The sequence below is a fragment of the Hyaena hyaena genome, unplaced genomic scaffold (assembly GCF_003009895.1).
Source record: "Hyaena hyaena isolate Hyena2069 unplaced genomic scaffold, ASM300989v1 scaffold_64, whole genome shotgun sequence".
Classification (NCBI taxonomy): domain Eukaryota; kingdom Metazoa; phylum Chordata; class Mammalia; order Carnivora; family Hyaenidae; genus Hyaena; species Hyaena hyaena.
Window position 1 is genome coordinate 4,140,118 of NW_024080698.1, and position 26,048 is coordinate 4,166,165.

General features: G+C 47.4%; 1 protein-coding gene across 3 annotated transcripts in view; it reads right to left on the minus strand.

The window, feature by feature from the left end:
• The window catches only part of CRACDL (CRACD like), a 144,220-nt gene that overhangs the window by 12,826 nt on the left and 105,346 nt on the right, over nt 1-26,048 (minus strand). For all 3 annotated transcript variants that reach the window (XM_039232383.1, XM_039232384.1, XM_039232382.1), the window contains exons 4-7: nt 25,881-26,016; nt 25,381-25,542; nt 19,261-19,488; nt 13,673-15,251 (exon numbers count right to left, since the gene is read on the minus strand). In XM_039232383.1, the coding sequence (XP_039088314.1) occupies nt 13,673-15,251; nt 19,261-19,488; nt 25,381-25,542; nt 25,881-26,016 (2,105 nt within the window). The remainder of the gene's footprint in view (nt 1-13,672; nt 15,252-19,260; nt 19,489-25,380; nt 25,543-25,880; nt 26,017-26,048) is intronic.

Sequence of the window (26,048 nt, forward strand, 5' to 3'; positions counted from 1 at the left end):
CTGTGGTACTAGTCTCATTTTGTTTCTTGTCTGGTGTGTTCGGTGTTTGAAAATTCATTGACCTACACACATATGATCTGTGTGTTTCTCTGCACATGTATCGCTCTTCAGTAAAAAGCAAAAAAAAAAAAAAAAATCCCCAAAAACAACCCACAAAAATGACTCTAAGATAACCAGGATTCATTCACTTGGTGCTTGGATAGCAACCAGGAAGAAAAGTCCGGCTCTCTATCAAAATACAGAAACGAGGCAAGACTGCAGCATGGAGCTGTATCCACACTACAGTTAGGCAAGGCTACTGCCAGAGGGAGTGAGGTTCTCCCAAGGATGCCCTCTCCCTCATCAGCAGAAGCTCCCCCTTCTCTTCACTTCCCCTCAGCCCTCAAAAGCACACAGAGGGCCTTGGCCCACTTGCCTCTTCTACTCATGTCCTCCATCACCCAACCAATCTCCCTCTTCCCTCCACCCTCTGAAGGAGTATCCTGAATCCTTCCTCCTCCATTTCCTCTCCTAAATAAGACCCTACAAATCAGCAAGGGCAGAGGACTTGCCTCTCTAAATGCTCCCTTCACAGTCCCATGGCAAAACAGAGCTACTGAAGGCGGACAACTACTGTGTCTGAAAGCCTCTTTCCTGGTCACAGGGGTCAAACTGTCCTTACCGCTTTTCCCTACTCCAAGGTCAGGAGGCGCTGCCAGGGTCTCCTCCTTACCCCAGATCCTGAAACCCACCTTCAGACCTACAGATTGCTTCTCTATCTTTAAATGCCTGTGACAGTGGGGAAAAAATGCCACTGTGGTTTTAAATGGTCCTGGTCGCTTGTTTCTATCATAAGTGGTGAGAGCCTGTGAGGGCCAAGACTGTGTCCTTTATCCTGGTATCGTGGGCAGTTTCTATGGAGCATCTCACACTTGCTCACCCAGGCAGAGCACACTGGGTCAAACAACACCGATAATGAAGTCACAGTTGGATAGGTGATTCAGTCCTGGTGAAAAGGCCGATGGAGTCAGGTTTCCCAATGTCACAGCATATTCACCAGGGGACAGTGGTCAGTCCTTGTCCCAGGGCAAGGATTTGTACAGGCCTCCACAGTGGGATTTGATGTGAGTCTTTTCTGCAGTTGAGGGCCTGGGGTCTGCCTGCTTTTTTTTTTTTCCTTGTTGTTGTTATAGCACTAGTTATAACTGCTTTAGGACTCTGTTGCTCATAGGCAAAATCTGTGAAAAAGCAATGTATTTATAAACAGAAATCAGTGCATGTTGGGGCACCTTGATGGCTCAGTTGGTTACGTCTCCAACTCTTGGTTTTAGCTCAGGTCATTGATCTCATGGCTCATGAGTTCAAGCCCCATGTCACGCTCTGTACTAACAGTGTGGAGCCTGCTTGGGATTCTCTCTCTTTTCCTCTCTCTGCCCCTCCTCTGCTCTCTCTCTCTCTCAAAATAAATAAATAAACTAAAAAAATAAACCTAAACATTAACAAAAAAATGAATGTGTGAATTGTATTTGGATTTGGATGTGTGAGGTCGGGAACCTGGTCACATGCAAACACAATTATTGGGGGCGCCCCAGGCATTCGATGCTTTGCCAGGCTCTCTGCTGAACTTCAGATGCTACTTCCCAGCACTTCGTACGTAAAGGCTGGCAGACATTCCCAAGCTGCCCAGCCTGATCCCTGCATCTCAAAGTGGAGACCCAGGAAGCCAGAAGCAGGCTGAAGGGCACAGAGTCATGATAACACAAGCTTGGATTCAAAGTCCATTTGCTCAACCGCCACTGTCTGTGCAATTAAAACAGCCTCTAAGCAGAAGGGAGTAACCAAAGTCCATCTCTGAGCCTGGAGACAGCTTTTGTCTCGTACCTGCCAGGTAATATAACAGGGACCTTACAAGGATATGCGGATGGAAAGGCACTGTTAATTTGAAGATAATTTTGAGCTACAGCAGACGATGGAGAAAACGTAGCAAAACTATTACATTACATGGCACTCTGTTATAATTCAAAATGTACACAAACACCTCACCTTGGATTCTTTGTGGATCTCCAGGGGCAGCTGGAATTCTGCAAGATCTTTCTCAAGTGGTCACCGGAGAACAAGCAATTAGTTTGAGGGATGGCCCTTGTCCAAGGGCTTAGATTTTCCTTCCTCTATTACCTCTGGGCCGTCCTTCACTCCCCTGATCAGGTAGGGAAACTTCTCCCCACCCAAGAAATGTTTATAGCTCAGGTTTATTCAGTCTTGATTTTCAGAACAATACCATATCCTTAATGACCCTCACAACCCTCCTTTCAATCCCCATTTCAGAGACAGAAACACAGAATCTCATGGAGTAAAGGACTTGTCGAGGGTCACACTGCCAAACACAGGTCTTTCCTCTAGTCTTCATTCACCGCATCACACGCCCTCTCATAGTAACGAGTATGACCCCACAACTTTCCCATATACCGTTTGCTTCCCGTTATAACCTGGCACCGAGTGGCAAACAGTAGTTACTCAACCGTGGCCCTACTGAGACATGGGGCTGGATGCTGCTTTGTTGCTGGGGGGTTTCCTGTGCACTGCAGTATGTTTTACCTCTGCCCACTAGATGCTGGTAGTGTCTCCTTCCTACCACAATCACGACAATCAAATATGTCTCCAGATACTGCCAAGTGTCTGCTGGGGGACAAAGCTGACTCCACTTGAGAACCACCACAATACAGCACAACAGTGAAGATAGTCTGGCTGCAGAGGTAGTCTCGAGGCTCCACACTCCCCTCCACAGTTTACCTGCTATGTTCCTTTGGGCAAGTTCTTTGGCCTAAGTTCCAGCTTTCTCATTTATAAAATAGGATTGTTGTTGGAAATTAAAATGTAAAACATTTGACATGAGTCTTAGCACTTAGTGAGTGCAAAAGAACTATTATTGTCATTATTTACCTGTATATGGAGTGTGTATAAGTGGTAGGTAAATCCACTGCAGACCCTAAGGGAGGCTGATGTAGTGAGGGAGACACACACACACACGTGAAAGTGTTACAGTGTTTTGACAGCAAGCTGATGTAGTGAGGGAGACACACACATAGGTGAAAGTGTTATGGTGCTTTGACAGCAGGCACATTTTTGGGAAGAGCACAGAGCACAACCCTTACAGGGTGTCAGAAAGATGCTACTTCCTCCAAAAGAGTGCCATCCGACAGAACTTTCTGCAGTGATGAAAATGATCTCTGTGCTGTCAGCTAGCCATAAGATATGGGGCTGCTGAGACCTTGAGATGTGGCTGGTGTGACTGAGGAGCAGAAGTTTGAAATTTAATTTTAACTCATTTACGTTTACATTTAAATAGTCACGTGCTGGAGATACTGGTGGGCTCAGTCAGTAGAGCATGTGACTGATCTTGGGGGTCGTGAGTTTGAGTCCCATGCTGGGGGGAGAGTTTACTTAAAAAAATAAAGTAACATAAACAGACACTTGAGACTAACAGTTCCATATTGGTTAACACAGACCTAGATCCTTGCTACTCAAATGTTGGTCCATACCCCAACAGTACTGTTCTCATTAGAATCAGAATCTTCATTTTAACGAGATTCACAAACATCTCTAAGTTTGAGAAAGAGATGCCCAAGAACAGGCATTCTCAAGCTAGCCACACTTTAGAATCACCTGCAGAGTCTTTAACACTCCCATTGTCCGGGTCTCACCCTGCACTCATCAACCTAAACCTGAGGGGGTGGTGACCACGATTTGCGGCCAGCACTGGGGGTCATTGCACAATGATCTCAATGCTGCTCAAAACTTTCAGCCTGAGGGAGCCACGATGTTGCCTTCTGGCTACACAGAGCATCCGTCTGACCAACTGGTCCATTTCTGGAACTGGGCTGATTCCCTGCCATTGCCCTCTCCCCCACCCCATCACTGCTCTAGGATCTGGTGAATTCTCCCCTCCTAAAATCAGCCAGTGTCCCCTGCCTTGTATCTGGACATCTACTCCCAAGGCCACCCCAATGATGCCCACACAGTCCTCAACTATGGTCTCACTGCTCAGGCTTTCGGCACCCTCTGCCCACTCTGTCATGAAGAACACTCACCCACTTCTGTCATGAAGATGCTGTCGTCCCTCTTCAAGCCCACTCTTCTCCCACCATACTGAGCCCTGGGATAAGTGCACAGAGGATGTCAGTCCTGCATGAGGTTCATGGCTACCCTGGAGAAAGTGTTGCCGTGCACTCTTAAGTGGCACCAGCATGGTGGATGGACAGTGGGGGGCACTGCCCCTCCACACCCTAGGAGGGTGCAGGAACCTGAATACTAGGCTGGCAGGTTTTAGACAGAGCAAAGCACAGTGTGACCCTGATCTCTTACAGTCCATCACCCTGCCCCAGATAGAACCAGAAGATTCTCAATATCTGCCTTGTCATTCTCAGGTCCTAGCAGTCACTGTGGTCACTTCAGAATAAAATGTAGACTTTGGGTTGAGTCAGTATTAAGTCTCCTGTTCCCCTGAATGCAGGGTGCCTGAGCTGGGGTGGGAGCTCCTTTCCCAAGTGCTTAGGGTCTGGGAAGGAGGAAAGGTGGGGAAAATAGGCAGGGCTCTCCTGTGACTGGCTCCTGCCACTGCCTCAGTGGGCCCCATCCAATCTGGGGCTGGCAGGTGTCTGAGACCCAGCCAGGGATGCCCAGCTGCAGTTGCACCTCTCTGGCTGTGATTCAGCTCCCCCTCCACTCCTGCTGCTGTGCCCCTTTGCCCTCTCCATTAGGCAGGGCTCTGGGAGCACAGGTATGTTATATGTGGCAACCGGGGTGGCCTTAGTTCAGCACTGCCCAGCTGCAGGGCACACCTGACCAGCTCTCCCAGAAGTCCCACAGAAGGCTCCTTTGTAGACTCTGGACAATGAGGACCCCTGGCCCCACCCCATTGAGCTGGCAGCTCACAGAACTGTAGCTGTGCTCCTGGAAGAAAGTGTTCTGCAAATCCTCCATCTTCCTCTCCCCTCTCAGGGTCCCTGTATTTTCTCAGGGAGGTAGGGGGTGGTCCAGGACTCCCCACAATATTCTGCACAAGTGCTCTCCCTGGGTTCTCATATCTATGCATTATTCTCCCCATCAGTTTAACCAGGGACAGAGAGAATCCCATTCCCATATACTGTTGTTCTATGCAGTTCAGATGAGGATATTTTGGTACACCCTCAGGAAATTATGACTGTACTGTTGGAAACTGCATCACATTTTACAGTTACAAGGCTTCTGCTGCCCTGTGCATTACTAATAACCTCACTTTACAAAGGAGGAAATTAAGACTCAGCGGTTAAGAAACTCATTTGCTTAGAATCCCACAGCCCCTGAAAGGTGGACCTTGGAGTAAAACCTCCAAACCCATACTCTTCAATCTTACCACCCAGCCCCCTGCCCTTGTACCTGGTCATGCAAACCATGGCGGGTTCTGTGGGGGACCCACTGTCGGCCACAAGACTCCTAGGTATGGATACTCCACAGAGAGAAACAAAAATGTGGATATTCTCAGCGGGCTTAAGATTGAGTTCAGGACCACAGAGTGCATTCAGGGCAAGCAGGGGTGTGTGCAGAGTGCCAAGGGAAGATAGTGACAGGGGTAGGGCTGGAGATGTCAAAGGAAGTGAACAAGCGGCAGGCGAACTTAGGAAGGCTGAAATGAAATGTCGACCTTGGCCAGGATCTACAAAGCCCTAAATGCCTTCCCTAGGAAGGCACGGAGAGTTTTAAAGAGGAAAGCTCCATGGTTAGACCCAGACCTGGGAAGAGAGAGTTGCAGAGAAGTGCTGGGGGCATTGGGTTAAAGATGAAGAGAGGTGATGTGGGGGCAGGATAAGGACACTTCACATTAAGATGGCCAGGACCTGCTGACCAAGAACGACATTTTTCATCCATCAGAGTGAAAACAAAAAACCAAAAACTGTTTTTTTCATCTGTGCAGAGAGGTATAAATTGGTACTACCTTCATCAGGGGTGAGGGAGGGGCAATCTGAAGCTGTCTATTAAAATTGTACATGGCCTTGAGCCAGAAAGTCCACATTTAAGAATCTGTCTTACAGGAGCATTGAGTGTCACGTCTAAGAGATGAATCACTGGGTTCTCCTCCTGAAGCCAAGACTATACTATGTGTTAATGAACTTGAATTAAAAAAAAAATCTAGGGGCGCCTGGGTGACTCAGTTCATTAAGCGTTTGACTTCAGCTCAGGTCATGATCTCATGGTTCATGGGTCTGAGCCCCGTATTGGGCTCTCTGCTGTTAGCACAGTCTGCTGTGGATCTTCTGGCTCCCTTTCTCTGTCTCTCTCCTGCTCGCTCTCTCCCTCTCTCAAAAAGAAATTTAAAAAAATTAAAAAGAACTATCCTACCGAAGGAACAGTAGAACTCCATAGAGATAAAGTAGACAAGAATGGTTACTGCATCAAAGGAAAAAAAAAAATTCAACACACTCAGAATGCCCTTCAGTGGGGCATGGTTAAATAAAATATGATACAGGTACTATGCAGCCCTTTAAAGGACTGCAGGAATGAGGTCAAATAACTCATTCTGATCAGAAAAGAGGCCTATGTCTTACTATGGAGTGAAAATATCAAATTGTGAGCCAACATGTATAGCATTTTTGTGATTAAAAAAAAGGAAGGGGGTTTCATGTACCTCTATCTGTATGTTCATACTGATATAGCTCTGACTGCTACTGGCATGGGAAAGAGCTGGTGGTAGTTCCTTCTGTGGATGAGATTTGAGAGGTTCGGAATGGGTGGAAAGGAGGCCACTGTCATTTTTTTATCATTTAAGAGATTATTTTAAAATTTACGTGGAGCAAAATTCATTTTTGCTATAGAGTTTTAACACGCTTAGATTCTTGTAAAAAGTCACAAATAGGATATGGAACAATGTCAATACCCCAAAGAATTCTCTCATGCCATACCTTTGTAGGGACCCTACCTCTATCCCCAGCCCCCGACAACTACAGATCTGTTCTGTCTCTGTATTTTTGCCTCAGATGTTATATAAATGGAATAATATGTTTTTTAATCTCTTGAGACTGGCTCCTTTCACTTAACATATGCATTTAAGATGTCATGGTTTGTACCAGAAGTTCATTCTTTTTTATTGCTGAGTAATATTCCATTGTTTGAATGACCAATTGAAGGATATTTGTAGTGTCCTCAGTTTCGGGGGATTATGAACAATGCTGCCATAAACATTCATGTACAGGCTTTCATGTGAACCTAAGTTTTCATTTATCTATGATAAATACTTTGAAGTGGAATTGCTGTTACAAGGTAAGCGTAGTTTTGATTTTGTAAGAAGCTGCCAAACTTTTCCAAAGTGATGGCACCATTTTGCACTTCCGCTAGCAATGAATGAGAGCTCTAGGTTGCTCTGCCTCCTCCCCAGCGTGTGATCATACTAGCTCTGTTTCAGCCATTCTAATATGTATGTAATGCTACCTCATTATGGTCTTAATTGGCGTTTCTCTAATGGCTAATGATGTTGAGCATCATTTCACGTGCTTATCTGCCATCTGTATATTGCCACTGGTGAAATATCTGTCCAGGTCTTCCGCTTGTTTTCTAACTGTATTTCTTGGCTTTGTACTGTTGACTTTTAAGAATGCTTTATATATTTTAGATACTAGTCCTTTGTGGGATATGTGGTTTGTAGATATCTTCTCACATTCTGTAGCTTGTCTTTTTTCATCCTCTTAATGGCTCCTTTGGCAGAGCAAATGTTTTTAATTCCAGCAAAGTCAAATTTATCAATTTTTCCTCTTACGGACTATGCTTTGGTGTCAAGTCTGAGAACTCTTTGTCTAGTCCTATGTTCCAAAGATTTTCTCCTAAGTTCCTGAAAGTCTTATAGTCTCACTTTACATTTAACTCATTGAACCCCTTCTGAGTTAATTGTGATACATGATGTGAGACTTAAGTCAAGGTTTATATTTTTGCTTATGGATGTTCACATGCTCCAGAATCATTTGTTGAAAAGACGAAATAAACCCATGCAAATACAGTTTTAAAAACAAAACAAAAGTGCAAAAGTAATTTACCTGAGCTCCTTGGATTTGTAAATTCAGGTTTTTCAAAAATTTAGGAAGTTTTTAGTCACTATTCCTCCAGATATTTATTCTGTTCAAATCTTTTTCTCCTTCTGAACTCCTATGACATGAATGCTAAGGCTTTTTAATATTGTTTCAATAGTTCTTGAGGCTTTTTTCCCTTTTTGTACTCAGGCTATTTTCTATTAATCTGTCTTGAAGTTTACTGACTCTTCTGTCCTCTCTATTCTCCTAATGAGTTCTTCTAATGAATCTTATTTCTGTTCCTGTGTTTTCCTGTCCAAAGATGTCTATATTTATTTTAATAGCTTCTATTTCTTTGCAGAGAATTTCTATCTTCCCATTTCAAGAGTGCTCACTCTTACTTCTTAGAGCATGGTATAATTGTTGCTTTAAAGATTTTTTCTAATAATGCTAATATTTGGATCACCTCAAGGTTGGTGGTTTTTCTTAGAAAATTATTTAGGTTTTCCTAATTCTTTGGTATGTTGAATAATTTTGGTTTGTATCCTAGACATTTTGAGTGTTATGTTCACACTCGGTCCTATTAAAATTCTCAAAGGTTCTGCTGTACTGATTCTAGTCAGTCTCATCCAGGTGCATGTCAGAGACAAGCTTTCAACCTCATGCACCTAGGAAATGACCCTACCTCAAAGTGTCTGCCTTCTGTGATTTCCACCCCCACAGTTTTCCAGCTAGAAAAGCAGGGTTTAGCCTCTGTGCTGCTGTGTGCTGCAGTGACCAGCACCCCACAGGGCAGAGAGGCAAGAGAAAGGAGCCCACGGGACCACCACAAGCACAACCTGTCACGTTGCTGCTGCTGTGAGGGGCTGTGGCTTCACTACCAGATGTCTGTGGGCATGCTGTCCAGAGAGTCAAAGGACTCTGACCCCCACATGCTGCTATGGGTGGAGGTGGTGCTCATCTGAGTAGGTCTGGAAGGGTTAAAAGAACTTTGCCCTAAAAGATGCCGTTGCCACAGCCACCAGGACTAGAAGTTCCAGTTTGCTGCTGGCACTTGCCTGGCGCAGTGATGGGAGAACCCAAAGGGCCCCAACCTGCATGCTGTGCCACCACATGAAGGGGCTTGCTGCCTAGCTGTTGGCGCTCATATGGAGTAGGGCCTGGAACGTCCAACAAACTCTGCCCTGGAGGACTGGTGCTGCTGGCAGCGGGGAGCAGGAGAAGAGGGCTGTCGAGTCACAGGATCGGGGGTCAGTAAGGATGTTGATGCCATGAAGGCAAGGCAGGGAGGTCTTCGGAGTCCTGATCTCTCTGCCCAGCTCACCAGCTCCTACATGCCTTTCAGAATTCTCTGACATTCATCTTCATGCATTTTGTCAAGGCTTTTAAATTTTATCAGTGGGAGAGATAGGGTGGTGTGTGTTTACTCCACCTTGGTCAGAAATGTAAGTAAGTCCCTTTTTACAGAATTTTAAAGCAGTAAGATTGTAAGGTGATTTTTCTGTATATTTTCTAGGCTTTTCAGTATTTTTCATATTAAAATATTTTTGATAACTCAGATCTTTAGCTTATCTGGATAGACGGGGGAACTGAGAAAGAAAGTGATCGGGGTTGGTGGAGGTAGGGATAAACCGAATTATGAATGTTGAGATGTCAAGTCAGGGATGCTCACAGATGGCTAAGGGCTGGCTGCTGTGGATGAAGGAGTCAAAGGAAGAGAGAAATTGAGGAAACAGATGGGAATATGAGATGTGTTCTGTCTGGGGGCACCGAGGAGAGGTTGGTGCACTGGGAGGCAACCAAGGATGAGAAAATATATGCAGTTGGAGAAGAACAGGATAGGTGGAGACATGGAGGCCCAGGATGTTGACCACCCTTGCTCAGGAAGGGACCATCAAGGGAAGGATAGTCCAAAAAGAGAAGTAGGTGTGAACAGACTTTTTTTTTTTTTTTTTTTTAGTAATTCAAGATATATAAACACAACTGGCCCTTGAACAACACAGGTTTGAAGAGCTAGGATCCATTTATATGTGAATTTTTAAAAATAAATACAGTATTATAAACATATTTCCTCTTCCTTATGACTTTCTAAAGACATCTTCTTTTAGCTAGCTTACTTAGTAACAATTCACTATATAAGATATAACATACAAAATATATGTTAACTGTGTTATCAATAAAAGGTCAACAGTAGGCTATTAGTAGTTAAATTTGGGGGATTACATGTGGACTTTCTGGCTGCACAGGGGGTCAGTCCTTATAACCCCTGCACTGTTCAATGATCAACTATATTTTCTTAAGCATACCAAAAGAGACCCCTTATGTTCTACTCAAACAAACGCGAATACAACTAAAGTAACTGTCATAGAGTAGGTAACAGTCTATTTGAGTTCCTTTCCTGCACAAAATGCCTCTGACACCCAAAGACAAGAAGAGCATCTATCTACACTCCCTGTGGTATCAGGCTGCCATCTGGCTCTTTAGACTGGTAAGTTCCTTGAGGGCAAGGTCCTCGTGCTTTTCCTGATGGCCTTTTGGGGGCCAGAACAGTGCTGTGTGTATGGCCGAAATACATGCGGTATTTGTTGTAAGAATGAATGCATGAATGAGTGAGTTACAGAGTCTAGAGAAAGAGGTTCAGAGGCCTGGGTGTGCTACTGTACCACCAGCCCTTTCTGGAGGGAATGAGCTTGGACAGGAGGCTAAGGCTTATTATCAAATGAGGCTCCTGGGTGCCATCGGCAACTTGTCCAGCTATTCTCCAAAATACCCAACATGTGACCACAACCAAATGAAACAATCAAACACACAGAGAAAGAGGAATGACTAGAAGGAAAGGCCAACAGGGATAACATCTAGAAAGTGAACTCCTAAGCAGTGGCTTTTTTCTATATACTTTTTACGTTTTACCATTTTTCCACAGGAGAATCTCTCTTTTGCCTCACTGTAATCCTGTGTGCAGGAAGGTGCTTACTAACCTGTCATTTAGACTCTGGGATCCACTGGCTTACCAGGAGGATGGGTAATGTCCTGCATAAGTGAACAAGGCTGGTAACCCTGGGCCATTCACCTTCTGTTAATGGTCTTGTTTGCACTGATGAGCACATACAGTACTGGGCTTCCAGAACCACCCCAACATGGCTCTGCGAGGTCCAGCCCTCTTGGCAAAGCCAGGCTCCTCTGTTTACAACTGGGACATCCTCCCTGCCTCCCCCACTGAAGGATTCTTCCACACCTTCAGAGAAGGAAGGTGGGGATGCGGATGAGAGGAGGAAGGATAAGCAGAGTGCTGGGGCAAAGTGCTTGAGTCCTGAAGGTAGAATTGTGCACCCATCTGGGACACCTAGGTGACCTCTCTGGTGTGTGTGGCCCTGGAAGGCAACCAGGGGTGGCAGCCCATCCGGGAGCTCTGGGTAAAGTGCCTGCCACCACAAGGTAATAAACAGCAGTAATTAGGTCTTTCTGGAAAAGTGAATAATACTGATATTAAAACTTTTATTATCTGTGTGTTTTATATGAATTTAATTGCCTCCACTGGTTATATTTGGGGAGCAATGAGGATGATAGTAGAAGTAGTAAGAATGAACTAAGCCACAAGGGGATCCAATGTCTGGGGAAGATAGAAGCTGCTTTCACTAATGCCATCTGACAGCACAGACCCTGTGATTCTGCTCCAGTCTGCATGAGGCAGCCCCTAGACCCCAAGGTCCCAGGCAGCAGCTACAACCTAGCCTAACACTTGCCCTTCAAATACCAACACTTTGGGAGAGTTGGTTTCAAGCAGAATGAGGGTAATTCTTCCCTTCTTCTCTCTGCACTGAAATGAAAATCACTACCCTTGCCCTAAAGTAACCTAGATTCTTTCATCTAGATCAGCTACTCCTGTGGCTTAGAGAATGTTAGTAAGTGGACAAGAAAATTCTTTTATACTATACTTTTAAGTAAAGCTGTAACAAATACCATACTTTATAAATTAAAGAAAAAACCAAGGTCTTTATAGACAAGTCCAGGCATTTGACAATAAACAAGCCTAATGCTCACAGCTTAGGCTGAGCAAGTTATAAATTATTAATGTGTCAAGCACTGCCCTCTGAAGCTTCTTTTCCAGCTTGGACCATGAACCCAAGTATCCTGTGTTTAAGTTCCATTCAGTCAGCAAACCCTTGAGAGACATTTTCAATTCTAGGCCATGAAGGTAGATGGTGCTGATGTCAGGGTTTTATCTGCACAAAGCAAACCCCCTCCTCCCTTGATATTTCAATGGGTTTTTGAAGCACTCTACAATAGCTTCAATAACTTCGTTGGAAATCTGCAGAGTGGATCATCAGCTACAGCTTGAACGTTTCCCAGAGCTCCCTGGCTGATTATCCTAATGCAGCGGCAGTAGCAGCAGCAAAAAAATCACAGCTGAGCCAATGGGCCCTGGATCAGGAAGGCCTGCATCTGGGCTCTTTGAGGCGGTTTTCCTGGCACTTATCCCTGGAATTGTCACCTTAAGAACTTAAAGCACTATACACACACATACACACTTTCACTTCCTAGGATAAAAGCAGAAAAGATAGGAGTTTCTTTGAAAACTGTCTTTACATTGCTTTCTGTGAGCTAATTTTTTCCTATGTGTGCACTTCACCTTCCTTTTAGGGTGTGGGGTCCCCAGGAGAACAGCTGTGTCCTATTTCCTCTCTGTCCACAATGCAGTGCTTAAGTGGAGTCCTGGACTCACCAGAGCCGCTTAACAACATCCTGAAAGTTTTGTTTTTTTCAAGTAAAATTTGCCACGAAAAATTTCTCCTTAGGGCCCTCATCACATGCACACACGACTGGTCTGTGTAGTTTCATTTCTGGCACACTGATTTCCATTAAGAAAGGAACCCAGCAACGAGAGATTCTTTAGCTCTGCCACAAATACCCATTTCCAATAGATTTCTTGTTTCATCTGAAACACTATAAATAAAAAGTGACGAATGTCAAAGGCATAGAAAGGTCATCTATTTTGTCTCTGCTTATTTTAAAGGGCAGTTGCTTTAGAAGTTTCTTACATTCTGCCCCAATCTTCACACCACCTCCTTTCTGGGACAGGAAGTTAACGCCCACTCGGAACAGCTCCCCTTTTACAAAGGCTCGTGACTCCAATAAATGGGATGCTTCCCGCATGAGGCTGGGCCACATGAGCCTGATTATTAAACGGGAAAAAATTCTTCCTTGAGGAGTGGGGTGGGGGTAGGGATGGGGGAGGGGGGGAAGGTCAGAAGGATACTAAGTGACAGAGGAGCCAGATGCTTTATTTATAACCAAGAAGTGGTGTAGGAACCAGGAGTACCTCCATCTACCAGAGTACACATATCCCAAGATTCTGGAACTCACTGAGTTTCCATCCTAAGAAATGGAAGCGGCATTTGAGTGATTCCCCTGAGAGGCCCATATCCTCACAGGGAATATGCTGCAAGATCGGTTTTTATATTTTCCTTACTTCTCTGAACTTCCAGAAAATCCTGCTCCGTTTCCCCCCTTCTCCAGTCTCTATTCCTAACTCTTGATGAACCGTATTAGTGGTACCCTGGGGAATTCCGACGTTTTCATCCTTAGAGCTTGCAGACTCTGCGGACCCCGGACTTGCCCACTGCCCTGCCCCTCCCCCACCGGTTGCCTCGGGCTCTTACCAGCTGCCCTGTGCGGCGACCTCGTCTCAGCCGTCCGGGTCTCCCGTCTGGGGTCCGGGGCGGCCTTGACCAGCTCGCCGGGGCCCGAGTCCGGGGGCGGCAGGGGGCGGCTCTGCAGCAGCGGCTTCCTGGGCAGGGGAGGCTTGGAGCTGAGCGGCTCCGAGGGCCGGGCCCTCCCCTTTCCCTGCTCGTGCGGGGACCGTGCCCCTCGAGGGGAAGGGGCCTTCGCGACGTGGCATTTCTCGTCTTTGGGGAGCAAAGCCAGCCCCCCTCTTTCCAACCGGATTTCAGCGCTGTATCTCTTTACCCCTCTCGCTTCGGCAGAGGACGCCTCTCTGTGCTTGAAGGACAGAGAGGTGGAGCGCAGCTTGATGGCAAAGGGGCCTCTGTCCTCCCCCGAGGTCGGCTCGCGAGCCGCCGGGCAGCGGTCTCCCGGGGCGTCCCGGGGACTCCGGCCCGGCCCGGCCGCCGCGTCCCCCGAGTCCCGAGAGCCGCCGCCGCCGCCCGCCGCGGGTTTGCGGTCGCCGTGGGGCTCAGGGGGCGCCCGCAGGTCGTCGAGCGCCGCCTCGCTCCTCCAGGCCTGGCTGCTCCTCAGAAGCGGCAGGCGCACGGGCGAGGGGCCCGCGGGGCCCGCGTGCTCCAGCAGGCGGGCGCTGCCCGAGCGCGGCCACGCGCGGCCCGACGACACGGAGAACTTCACGGCCCGCAGCTCGCTGCCTGCCCGCTCCGCATTCCGCTCCGCCGCCGGCCTCTCGGGGTCCACCTGTGGGGGCTCCGCGGGCTCGGCCCGGGGCGGCTCGGCCTCTCCGTCCAGGGGACCCGGGGCCGGCTCCTCCGCAGGCGCCTCGCAGGCGGCCGGCGCGCCGGGGCTCTCGCTCACCGCCGGGGCTTTGTGCTTCAAGCAGCTCTTGGGAGCCGGGGGGCTTGGGGCGGGGGCCTCAGGAGATCCCTTCCCTTCTCCATCCGGCTTGGGCGCTTCCTGCGTCAGCTCCACCTCCTTCTGGACACTTTGGTCTGGCTCATCTGGACCGGGGGCTGTCTCCGAGGTGGTGGCAGGGTCAGCCTCGGGAGGTGTCATGTCCCCATCAGGGATGGAGGGGGATAATCGAATCTCGATGTCTCCAGAAGCGCAAACCACCTCATCAGCGGTTTCCCTGGCTGGGGGACTTGTGCTTTCCAGGGACAGCTCCTCCCTCTGGTTTTCGCTGTCAGGGTTATGGTGGTGGTGCGGGGAACCCTCTGGCAGAGATAGGGACTCTGCGCAGAGGGCTGGGCCTGACTCGGGCTCCGTGGCCTCAGGGGTGGCCAGGCGGCTTGAGGGGTTATCCCCAAGGAAGCTCTCCTCCTCGGCGCTGGCACTGAGTGCCGGGCAATGCTGCAGGCGCGCCCGCCTGGCCCGCGGCCCCCCAGATTGCAGCATGATGGCTGGTCCCCCAGGCTCAGGGCTTCTGTCCAGTCCCACATCCTGCTGTGCAGAATTGGGGTTCTCTTCTGTGCTGACTTGGGGTAACGACTTCTCATCGTATTCCTCTTCCTCTGGGGTGCACGTCAAATCACTCAGGGATTCAGACTGTGCTCGCTGCCAGAAATAAAGAGGACAAAAGACAACATCATTATGTCAAATATTAGGAAGCCTATGACCTTCCTTTGTATAAGAGGAAACTGTGTGTCTCTAAAGCTGGCACCTAAGCAGGCACTGACACAGGATGTCTCTTAATAACTCCCATAATGGTCTGTTTGTGACCTTGCCTTACAAGTTCAGCTTTCAGCAGAACAGTGGCAGCTGTGCCCTCAAAGTAAATGGTGCTGAAGGTTCTAGTGGCTGAGCCACAAAACCAGTGGACACTGCTCTAAACAGTGAAGCGAAGGGAAGGGGATCAAATCAGCTGGGTGTCTGCCATGCTTTACAAAACTCCATACCTATTAGTTCATTTACTCTTGATTGATCCCAGCAAGGAAGGATTATTTCCTCTTTGCACTTGTAGCACTGGGAGCTCAGAGAGGCTCATACCTTGGTCAAGGCTGAGCTTATTAGCTCAGGTGAAAAGCTGGTGCTCCCTCTATGACCCTGTGCTGCCTGAGAGCTAGTTTCCCATCTCAGTGCTCTCTCTCTCTCTCTCTCTCTCTCTCACTCTCTCTCTGCAGGAATGTGCCCCAAAGGTGAGGTCAGACTGGTTTGCTAAAGGATGATTCATATCACATCAAACACAGTCAGGAGCAAACCACAGCTTATTTATAAGATAAAGTCCAAAAGCATAGCTGATAGGATCAAGTCCAAACTTTTCAGCTAAGTCAAAAGTCTTATATTCTTTGGTCTTCAATCATTTCTCCCACCCCCTGCTCAGGTCAAGCCATGACCCGACTAGTGACTGTGCCAGACTCTGGACCTGTGTGACTGGCCAGCTGCTCTTTCCCCACATCTCCAGAAGTTCTACCAGTAATCCCCAAGAATCATCTCCGATTCCACTTGTACAGGAGGTCTTGCCTTGTCCCTGCAGCTTATGGTGCTTCTTTTCTCCTGGAGCCCTACCAGTGTGCCAATCAAACACTGCCTTGTATTTTTTGAAAAGTCTCTGGAATTTAAATTTAATCCAACTTCCACCTTACTGTACCCAAAGTCAGTTGCTGCTCTCTTAGTAAGGAAAGGAAATCAAAGTAGCCATGAATCATTTGAAAGCCTGAGAAAATGACCAAAAGGTTGAGGGTGTTGAGGTCAATCTTCTTGTAAAAATTTTTTAAGTTTTTTTGTTTGTTTGCTTGTTTTTTAGAGAGAGAGAGAGGCACAGTGTGAGCAGGTGAGGTGCAGAGAGAGAAGGAGACACAGTCTCCGAAGCAGGCTCCAGGCTCTGAGCTGTCAGCACAGAGCCTGACACGGGGCTCAAACCACAAGGTCATGACCTGAGCTGAAGACAGATGCTTAACCCACTGAGCCACACAGGCGCCCTGAGGTCAATCTTTTTACAAAGTTCAGGATATCTGACCTCCTTCCCTTGATGTTAAGAAACATTCAGGGAGTGTTTGCAGTAAGTTTCTGGGGTTTCTTGCTGTGTTATTTTAACATTTTCCACTGGCATCTGCTTGCTAACAGAACACAGGATAACTGGGATGTCTGTGACAATACCTAAGTGAACTCTTGCCAAGATGTACAATTCTATTCTGGAATTGAAAAGAGGAAGATGTGCAAAGAAATCTACAGAAGAGTTTTCAAAAGGTTCAATAGGTGTCACAGGCCTTTTGCTACTACAGGATATCACTGATGTTGAAACCTGTTTAGGATACGGGTCATGTTTTAAAACTCTTTATTAAATGAGCGTAAAGCTGAGAAGCAGGCCTGGCTGGGAGCATCCCACCTTGGGTCACGGGCAGCTATAAGGAGATAAGGGTGGAGGGCCAGGCAGGACAAAGGTGGTATGGAACATAGACTTGGACACTGAATAGAGGTTCTGCAGGGAACAAACTGGCTTCTGACTTGGCCTGGGCTCATGAGCTGGATACAGTAGGAAGGTTTTTGTTTGTGTTTGCTGTGTTATTTTAACATTTTCCACCGGCATCTGCTTGCTGACAGAACACAGGATAAGTGGGAACACAGGATGCATATACCTACTCCCTCACTGCTGCTGCCTCCCCACCTCCCCTCTCCTGGACCCTCACAGCGGCCTCACAAAATCAAGAGGGGACAGGGTACCAGGAAAATCCTCATGGTTGGGAGAAGGGACCTCATGGCCCAAGGGCAAAGGGGGCTATGAACACTGGAAGTAGAGAGGCCTCTACCTTAGGACCCAACAATGACTCTGGTGATCACTGGGCAGATACCTCTGCCCAGTCAAAAACCTAAGGTATCCATGCCTGCTCCCTACCAAGAAGGGAAAGCAAAGAAGGAAGGAAGATATGTAAATGACAAAGTTTAAATCAAGGACTGTTTACCTGGACTGACTAAATCAGAATTTCTGTTATTCTAAAAAATGGGGTTCAAGAGCTAAGTCAAGTTCAAATGTAAAGAATGAATGAGAGGCACAGCTTTGTCTAGAGGATACCAAGACAGGATGTTGTATTGCCCCCCTCTGGAGTATGAGCATGACTTCTCTCTGCCACAAAGTCCTGAGCAGGCTGTGGCTGGTTATCCGTACCCTTGCCAAGACAAAAGACATCCCCACGGGAATAAACCCCAGACTTGAGACCAGAGGGTGCTGGCTCTGTGTCTTCCCTGTGGCCCCACTCAGCATGAAGACAGCAGGTTGGGAGTTCCTGGTCCTTGCCAAGTCCCACAGCACCAAGCCTGTAAATGCATTGGATGTGCAAGCATTTATACAAGCGTCCAGCTTGCGCAAGGACACATCGGCCTGAGGGTAACCACAGCTGACTTCTTTCTCCAGCCTTAGTCCCCTCTACAGTCAACCCTGCTGGCATGAGTTTAAAAAGTACCTACCTTCCACATGCCTAAAGGAAACCCCACTGTCTCTCGGAAGTACCCAGAATCCTAAGAGGTCCCAGCCCACCGTCCCTAGATGAGCACCTAGCTCATCCCAGGCATTTCATCAATACCCCACAATCTTGTCTCCAGGGACGGAGGGAGAGAATGCTGGTCTGTGAACATCCCTTTCTCAGCACTGTCGTTCTCTGTGGCCAGTCTGGCCCCATGCCCTGCCCTCAGCTCCTCCAGGGCTGGGACACTGTGGGCATGAGGCAGTGGAGAAATCTACAATCCTATTTGGACCTCTAACCTATGAGTACGATGAAGACAAAGCACTCTGTGAATGAGTTCTCAGATCCCAAAACTACGAGCTGACAACTACACAGGCAATGTGACCAAAGAGGGATCTGTCCTCACAGGGGCACAGTCCCCGTGCTAATAAGTACGTCCTTGTCCAAGGCAGGAGTCTGTGCTAGTGTGTCAGCTTCCCTGTCACAGGTTCATGTCCTCATTCGTTCATCCATTTAGCAAACGTGCACTGAATGCCAGCTGTGGGGCTAGCATTGCTCTAGGGGCTGGACGTAGGGCTGGGACAAAGTCTCAAGAAAACTGGCAATAAACAAGTGAGCACACACATTTACAAAGGTCACTTCTGTGTGCGGCCTGTGCTATGGGGAAAGTGAATGTGCTGGGGGGAGGGGGGCTGCTTTCTAAAAGATGGTCAAGTGAGCCCCCCTGGGCTAAGACTCCAAGTCTAAGGAGCCAGCCAGGAGAAGGGTGTCTCAAAGCAAGAAATCAAGGCCTGAGGCCAGAGACAGCTTTGGAGGCCAAAATTTGTTAGGTGAGTGAGGGAGACAATAAGAGTAGGTCTGAGAGGTAGGCAGGGCCTGGTCGTGCCAGGCCTGGAGTGTGGACCTTACACTCAGTGCTGTGGGAAAGCAAGGGACGCACAGCACGTAGCAGCTTTGAGGGAGGTGTTGCTGAACCAAAGAACAGATGGCATGTTTATGCAGGAAAGAGACATATCTGATGTATATTGAAAAAGATGAGCAACTTCAGCTCCTGCAGATGGTCCTACTGACCATGGGGGTTTCTCCGAAGGGGCACGTGAGGGGAGAGAGGCGGGGGTAGGTGGGAGTGGATGGCCCCCAAGCCTGTCTGTAAGAAGTCCGATTACCGAAGACAGCCGCCTCATTTTGCTGGACCTCTGGTTGCGAGGCTTAACCAGGAGCTTGTGCTTAGCTGCAGAGTTGTCCAGGCAGGAGGAGAATTCTGGAGGGTAATCGAAATCAGCCACAGGTGCCACGCTGCTATCGGAGGTGCGGGGTGAGACGCTGGCATCACTCGCCTGCCTGGAGAAGAGCTGGTCTGGAGACTGTGGCCGGGATGAGGAAACTAAAGAGATCTTCATGCGACAAGAAGCAAACACACCAAGCATTAACTTCTCGGTATGAAATGGGTCCCACCAGCACATCAACTCCCTTCCTTTATGGTGCTCAGTCTTCCCATACCGTCTCTGGGCTTTACATGGAAGGACAGATTTAAAATCTGGCTCTCAACAGGGAGGGCTCTAGGACACTCCCTTAGAAAGGTAAATGGCTGGGAGATTTAAATGTCAGGCCAACCCCTGACAATTCCTCACTCATTTCCAAGGCCATGCAGAGAACCTATATCCCAAGTACCCTTGATAAGATAACTGTGTCTTCACCTTCCTAAGCAGGTGTAGGCGATTCAGACAAGAGCTTCTTTCTCTGATGAAACAGAAAGACCCAATTTCTCTAAGAGCAGGCTTGGTTGGTCCTGAGAGGGTAGCCCAGAGGTGTGATTTTACATGATGGGGCAGAAGATGTGCCAAGCCCACCACCCAGCGCCCCATCACTACAGCTGCATTTATTCATCCTAGAAGGTTTCTGTATCTTCATGTGATCTCTTGGAGACATCGGGCTTTAAGTTACCATCTGTAGTTACAAATATTTTACTAGTTTATACCTCAGCAGGGAGGCGCTTAAGTCAGGCAAGGGCAGAAGTTTGCCAGGGAGGAAGGGGATTTGGGGAGTCACGTGGAAGAATGACTGCAGCATGCTGTTTCCTGCCCACTGAGAGTGGCAAACTCCATGACTGAGTGGGCTCTAAGCGGGTTCTACCACAACGACGTATATCAGCATGAAAGAGTATGTGTGGGGTACCCACTGTGAACCCATGAGCAAACGGAGCCCAAATGAGGGGAGAGGAGCAGGGAGAGAACCCAGGAGGTGCAGGGCTTTAGTTACAACCCTATCACCTACTTCTATTCTAGTGTGGTGCTCAGTATTAGTGTCAAGTTTACATTCCCCCCCCTCAACATTTTTTATCTGACAAATTTTATGTTATCCATACAACATTTACTATTGTGACCACTTTTAACCACACAGTTCAGTGGCATTAAGTACACTCACATTGCTGTGCAACCACCTCCAGAGCTATTTTTCTCGTAAAACTGAAACCGTACCCATTCAAAAACAACTCCCCATCCCCCACCACCAACCCCCGGCCACCACCACTCTGCTTTCTGTCTCTATGAACTTGACTACTCTAGCTACCTCACACTGAGTGGAATCATACAGCATTTGCCTTTCTTTGTCTGGCTTAGTTCACTTAGCATAATGTCCTTAATGTTCATCCATGTTACAGCATGTGTCAGACTTTCCTACCTTTATAAAGCTGAATGACATTCCACTATATGGAAATACCACATTTTGTTTATCCATTCATCCATTAATGGACACCTGCACTGCTTTACGTTATAGCGGTTGTGAACATGGGTGTAGAAATATCTCTTCAAGAATTGGCTTTCAATTCTTTCAGGTTACCTACCCAGAAGTGGAGCTACTGGATCATACAGTAGTTTTATTTTTAATTTTTTTGAGGAACCTCCATACTGTTTTCCACAGTGTCTGTACCAGTTTACATTCCCAACAGTGCACAGGGCCTCCAATTTCTCCACATCCTTACCAACACTTGTTACTTTATGTTTCTTTTATAGTAGCCATCCTAATGGGTGTTGTGGGTTCTTCAAACACGCATTTTAACTTGAGACCATAACTTTATGTACCTCACAATGACTTAGTGAACCCCCGTGAGAATGGTCTCCCCTCAGGAGAGGCAGCAAACGAGATGTGGGCAGCAAGTGGACTCACAGGGGCACTGGTATATCCTGCTCTGCTTCTTTTCCACAGCCCTGAAGCCCCGGACAGAGCAGGCTTCAGTAGCCCTTGCTAAACTAAGTGGCACCAGAAGGATATCACTATTAGAGAGACAAGCTGAGGCAGTGATTGCCCTGCAAGAGAACTTCCTCAAAGAAATGTATTTTCCCTGTTAACAGAAAGTTGTATTTTCTCCTGCAAGTATTAAGTTTATTCCTACCATCTGGGAGAAGACAGTTACAAAATGAGGGGGGAAAGGGTTATAAGTGGACCTAATCAATTTTAGTTCTCTTGTTTCAGCGACTTGGGTTCTTACGGGAATAAAGCAAGAACAATTATTTAAAAAATAAACCACAGGGCTCCCGGCTTCCTCTGTGCCTGTGGCCTTGGCTTTCATTGATGATTCAGGAAGTCACCTAAGATTCGGTAGCTGACACCTCTCCCAGGCAGTCCTCCCTCTGAGTTACCAGTAGAATGGGTACTTTCCAAAGAGCATAGAGAAGACTTCATTCGTTTTCACCTTTGTTAGAGGAACAATGTGTATACACCTGGTAAAATTTTTGGGTTTTGTTTTTCTGTGTTTTCCTGACTGTTGGTTTTTCTGACTCAAGAGACCAGGCAAGATGAGCTGCTTTGCAAATGCAGTGACTCTTGGGGGAGAATGATGACATCTTCTGTGAGGACATGAGATTTGGTCAACCTTCCCATTAACCCAAAGGAGAAACCTTCTCTGCCTCCTGTCCACTAGGTTTGCCCTATGCTTGCATTGCTTGAACAGACGGTCCTAGATTCAAACCCACTCTGGCCCCTGTACTGGTCGGGGGAGGCAGATCCTGGCAAGGAGCTTAACTTCCCAGAAACTCTGGCCAGTGACCTCTGTCCCCACAAAACCCCTGCACTGGCTGTCATGGGTGGTCTTCCTGCTAAGGCACTGAACTCCCACTTCTCAGTCTTTGCTGTCATTCTGAGAGTTCTTGGGGCCTGAAAAGACCAACACCTTCATGACTGAGGAGAATGGTGAGTCCAGTCTTTGATCAGTGAAGCAACTATGTGAGGTGGGGTAGGGTCTGTGGGTGCAGGACAGGCCGGGAAAGCTGATATGTGTTTTTGTCTGTGGTCTGGAAGCATTCACACTTGCACTGCTTGCTCCCAGTCACCCAGTCTGTCCTAAAATCTGTGCTTCTGGATGATTCTGGAAGTGAATGATTTAAGAAGTCTAACAGGAGGCCCTTTGTTGGAGGAATGTGACTCACATGGGAAAATGGCCTGGGGTTCAGAGGCTTTTTCGGGGGTGAACCCAATTGACAGCCACTTAACAGTGTTTGTCCTCAAAGAGAGGGGCTCACAATTACCTCACCTGTTAAATTAGTTAATAATACCTTCCTTACAAGACTGTTGTTACACATGGAAAACAGCAGTTTCAGTCCTGGTACATGGTACTTGTCCAATAAATAGTAGCTATTAAAAAAAGAAAAAAAGAGGGGGGTAGGGGCTCAGCCACTGAGGAGTGCGCTGAGGGCGGTGACACGGGAACAGCCTGCAGACCCAAAAGCAGAGCTGGCGGGGCCTTTCTGGGAAGGAGAAGCCTGCTGGCTCTGCACTCCAGCTGGCCTTTCCCAGTGAGGGAAGGGGAGGCACTGACCTACCTGATCTCACGAAACCCTCTCCAAAACCCTCTGAGGACACAGATTCCTACAGGTGGCAGACCTGCCTGTCACCTGGCTGCACAGCAGTGTGTGTGTCTCCACCAGAGCTGTGCTGTCTCCATGTGACCTTTCCTCATCCTCCAAGACAAAGACAACTTGCCAGCTTGCCACCCTCTACCCACTGCTTCCCACTTAATGGTAGGACACTTAGCAGATGGCTAGTGTGATGTAATTTTACCATAAAATTCACCAAGTAAAGTTTTGCCAGGTATGATGTGGCAATGAGATTTTAAAAATAATTCCGTGCATTTCCTGAAAAACTCATCCATCAGGAAATATCACCTTGGCTGTGTCGTGAAATACTTGTTACTGGAAACCTTTTATCAAAATAATCTTCATTAAGTTTTTCTATCAAGCATGTGGGCTTGTGTAAGGCGTCGTCAACAGAAAAAAATTACACAGCTCACAATCTCATCCTGGTGGGATTTAAGGTGCCATTATATCAAATACCATGTGTTATATAAAAACATTATAAAGGGTGCACTGTTTCTCCCTCGCAGCCAGTCCATTGTGCCCATTTATTTTAGGGCATAAAATATGATCACTATGTCTTCAAAATCATGATAATAAAGACTATACACACACACACACACACACACATATGTACATTTTTTTCTTTTAAGTTGTAAAGCCTCCAATTTTAGGTTCCTGTGAAGCTAGTGGCTTATTCATATTACCCAGTTAATAAAATCTCAGAGCACGGTTTTGTCAGTAACATAATCACGATAGGAGGGACACTGAGAAGGATGAGGCTATAGCCCTGCCCAGTGTGAGTGGCTCCCAGGCAGCTAAATATGGAATTCTTGCATCATGGTGCTTTGCAGGTTTGGAGTTGGGTTCATGCCTTAATTAATGGAATTAGAAACTACCTGTTTTTCTGTGCTTTCCCACCTCAGTGCAGAGAACCATGGTGCTGTGAAAGCCAGAGAACTGTGCAGTGGAGTGAGGGCAAGTCAGTCAACTATGGCTCGTGAGAGTCACCTCCCCAACAGAGGGCCCTGAAACATACAAAGTCACATCTGGTCCTGAGGCTGGGGACGCTGAAGCTACACATCTCAGAGTACAGAGAGGGGTCTGTCACATGACATCATAGGCAGCCAGAGCCTGTCAACTTTCCCCTCCAGTATTTTAAGGGATGAAGGGGTACCGGGTTGGCTCAAAGTCCAGGAAATAGGCCAGGTCATCCGCCTTGTCTTCTCTTCCTTCTCTTCGACATGGGAGAGCAGGTATGGGTAGCTCACTGTCCTCAGACCCTGCTCTGAGAAAGCAGGGACAGGTTCACCCTAGAGCAGAATTCCAGAGAGAATTCTCTAGCTAGCCCTGACTGAACCCTCAATCTTAGGGCTTACCTACATTCAGCCATACCACAGCCCTTCCTCTGCCTTTCATCAGTGATGCTCTAGGAACCCACAATTACACATAAATTAGGCAAATATTCTTTCCCTTGGTTTTGGAGGGGGACTTCTGGATGTCCAAGTTGAAGCGACCACCGAATATATTTCAGATCAGTATAGAATCTGCAAGAAGGTGGTTCACAATGAAACCCTGAGATTCACCGGGAAGAGGTTTTGACCAGAGCACAAGTGCCACTCCAAGAATGCACAGGGCAGGCGGGTGGCTATAAAACACAGACTCTGGCCTTACTTTGTTTTTCAAGTGTCAGCATTACACATAGAACTCCAATTCTCTCAGCGAGTCTTGTCTAAAGGGGAAAATGATCATTTACGTACAAGCACATTGAATGGGCTTAAAATGGCGGCACCATGAGCAGGGTGACTTATACAGGAGAAGAGCTCAGTTTTTCCTCCTGTTTTCTAATGGGGGAGGGTGTTAACGATAATCAGCCCCCCTGCCTTGCTGAGGTCATAAACACCCCTCCTGCTTGTCAAACTTCCCCTGCTGCCCTGTTTACCTGCATCACACCTCACATTCTAAACCTAGACCAACAAGATCTCAGGGCCCTAAACTCAGATCTGAGAGTCTAGATTAAGTCATGTATATTCGCCACTCCCTTCTCCCTCCAGCCAAATGTCATGACAACAGAAAACAGGTAACAAAAGTGTTTCTCTTTTTTTGAGATGGGATGCCCAGTCTGGTCATCTGCTCAGACAGGAAAAACCAGGTAAAGGGTTGATTGTGTCAGGCCTATAACCATGATGAAAAATGTTACCAATATTGTATCTCCTGACAAGACAGGAATTTCTGCTCAAAGAATGAAAAAGAAAAAAGAAAAAAACCAGCCCAAGGACTGATGATAAGCTCCCATTGTCTGAGTCTGGAACACGGCCTAGCTGCATGGACCACGGCCACACCCTCCCATGGGAATCTTAACAGGGGCCACCAGAGTCCCCAGCTGCCCTCTACAGTGGGCACACACAAAGCTGTGAGGTGGTGCAGGCTGTCACTTGCCTTTATGGCTGTTCCAGGGCCGATGTCATGCAGGGACATCTCTGGGGGGCTCCTGGGCAGACCATCATCCTCAGAACTCATGCCGGTATCATCTCCTCGCTTGGCAGGAAGACCCCCCGGAGGAGGGGGTGGCCCCATTTTCACATTACACTGTATTTTTAACTAGATTGGAATAAAGAACATTTGCTCTTATTTTCATCAGCAACTTCTTATCAACAAATCTTCCTGTTCCGATTCATTACTTCAGGAGGTACTTTCAACACCCCTGCCTGGTGTAGCAGACCGAAGCACAAGAGTGTCTGCCATGAGCTCTCTTGCTCTCATCTTGAAAACAAGGGCTTATAACTGCATGAGTCAAGATCCTGTTGTAAGTAACTTGGTGTATCTGGCATGCAATTATACTTTAAGATATGTCAAATAAACCAAGCAGAAATAATTTTAAAACTTCTTGATTCATCTTTGACATACATACCAAGTGTCACTGCCAAGGAGAAGTTTACCTGTAGGGCTTTAATCCGGTCACACACATTTTCTTGGGAAAACACCCGCACAGGTCGAGAAGGATCCTGTCCAGACTCAGGAATGAAAATACTGTCGTGTGACAGGGCTCGGCTGCCCAGTGCACCCCTTGACTCCCTAGGATAAAAGAGGCACTGTGAAACTCTGTC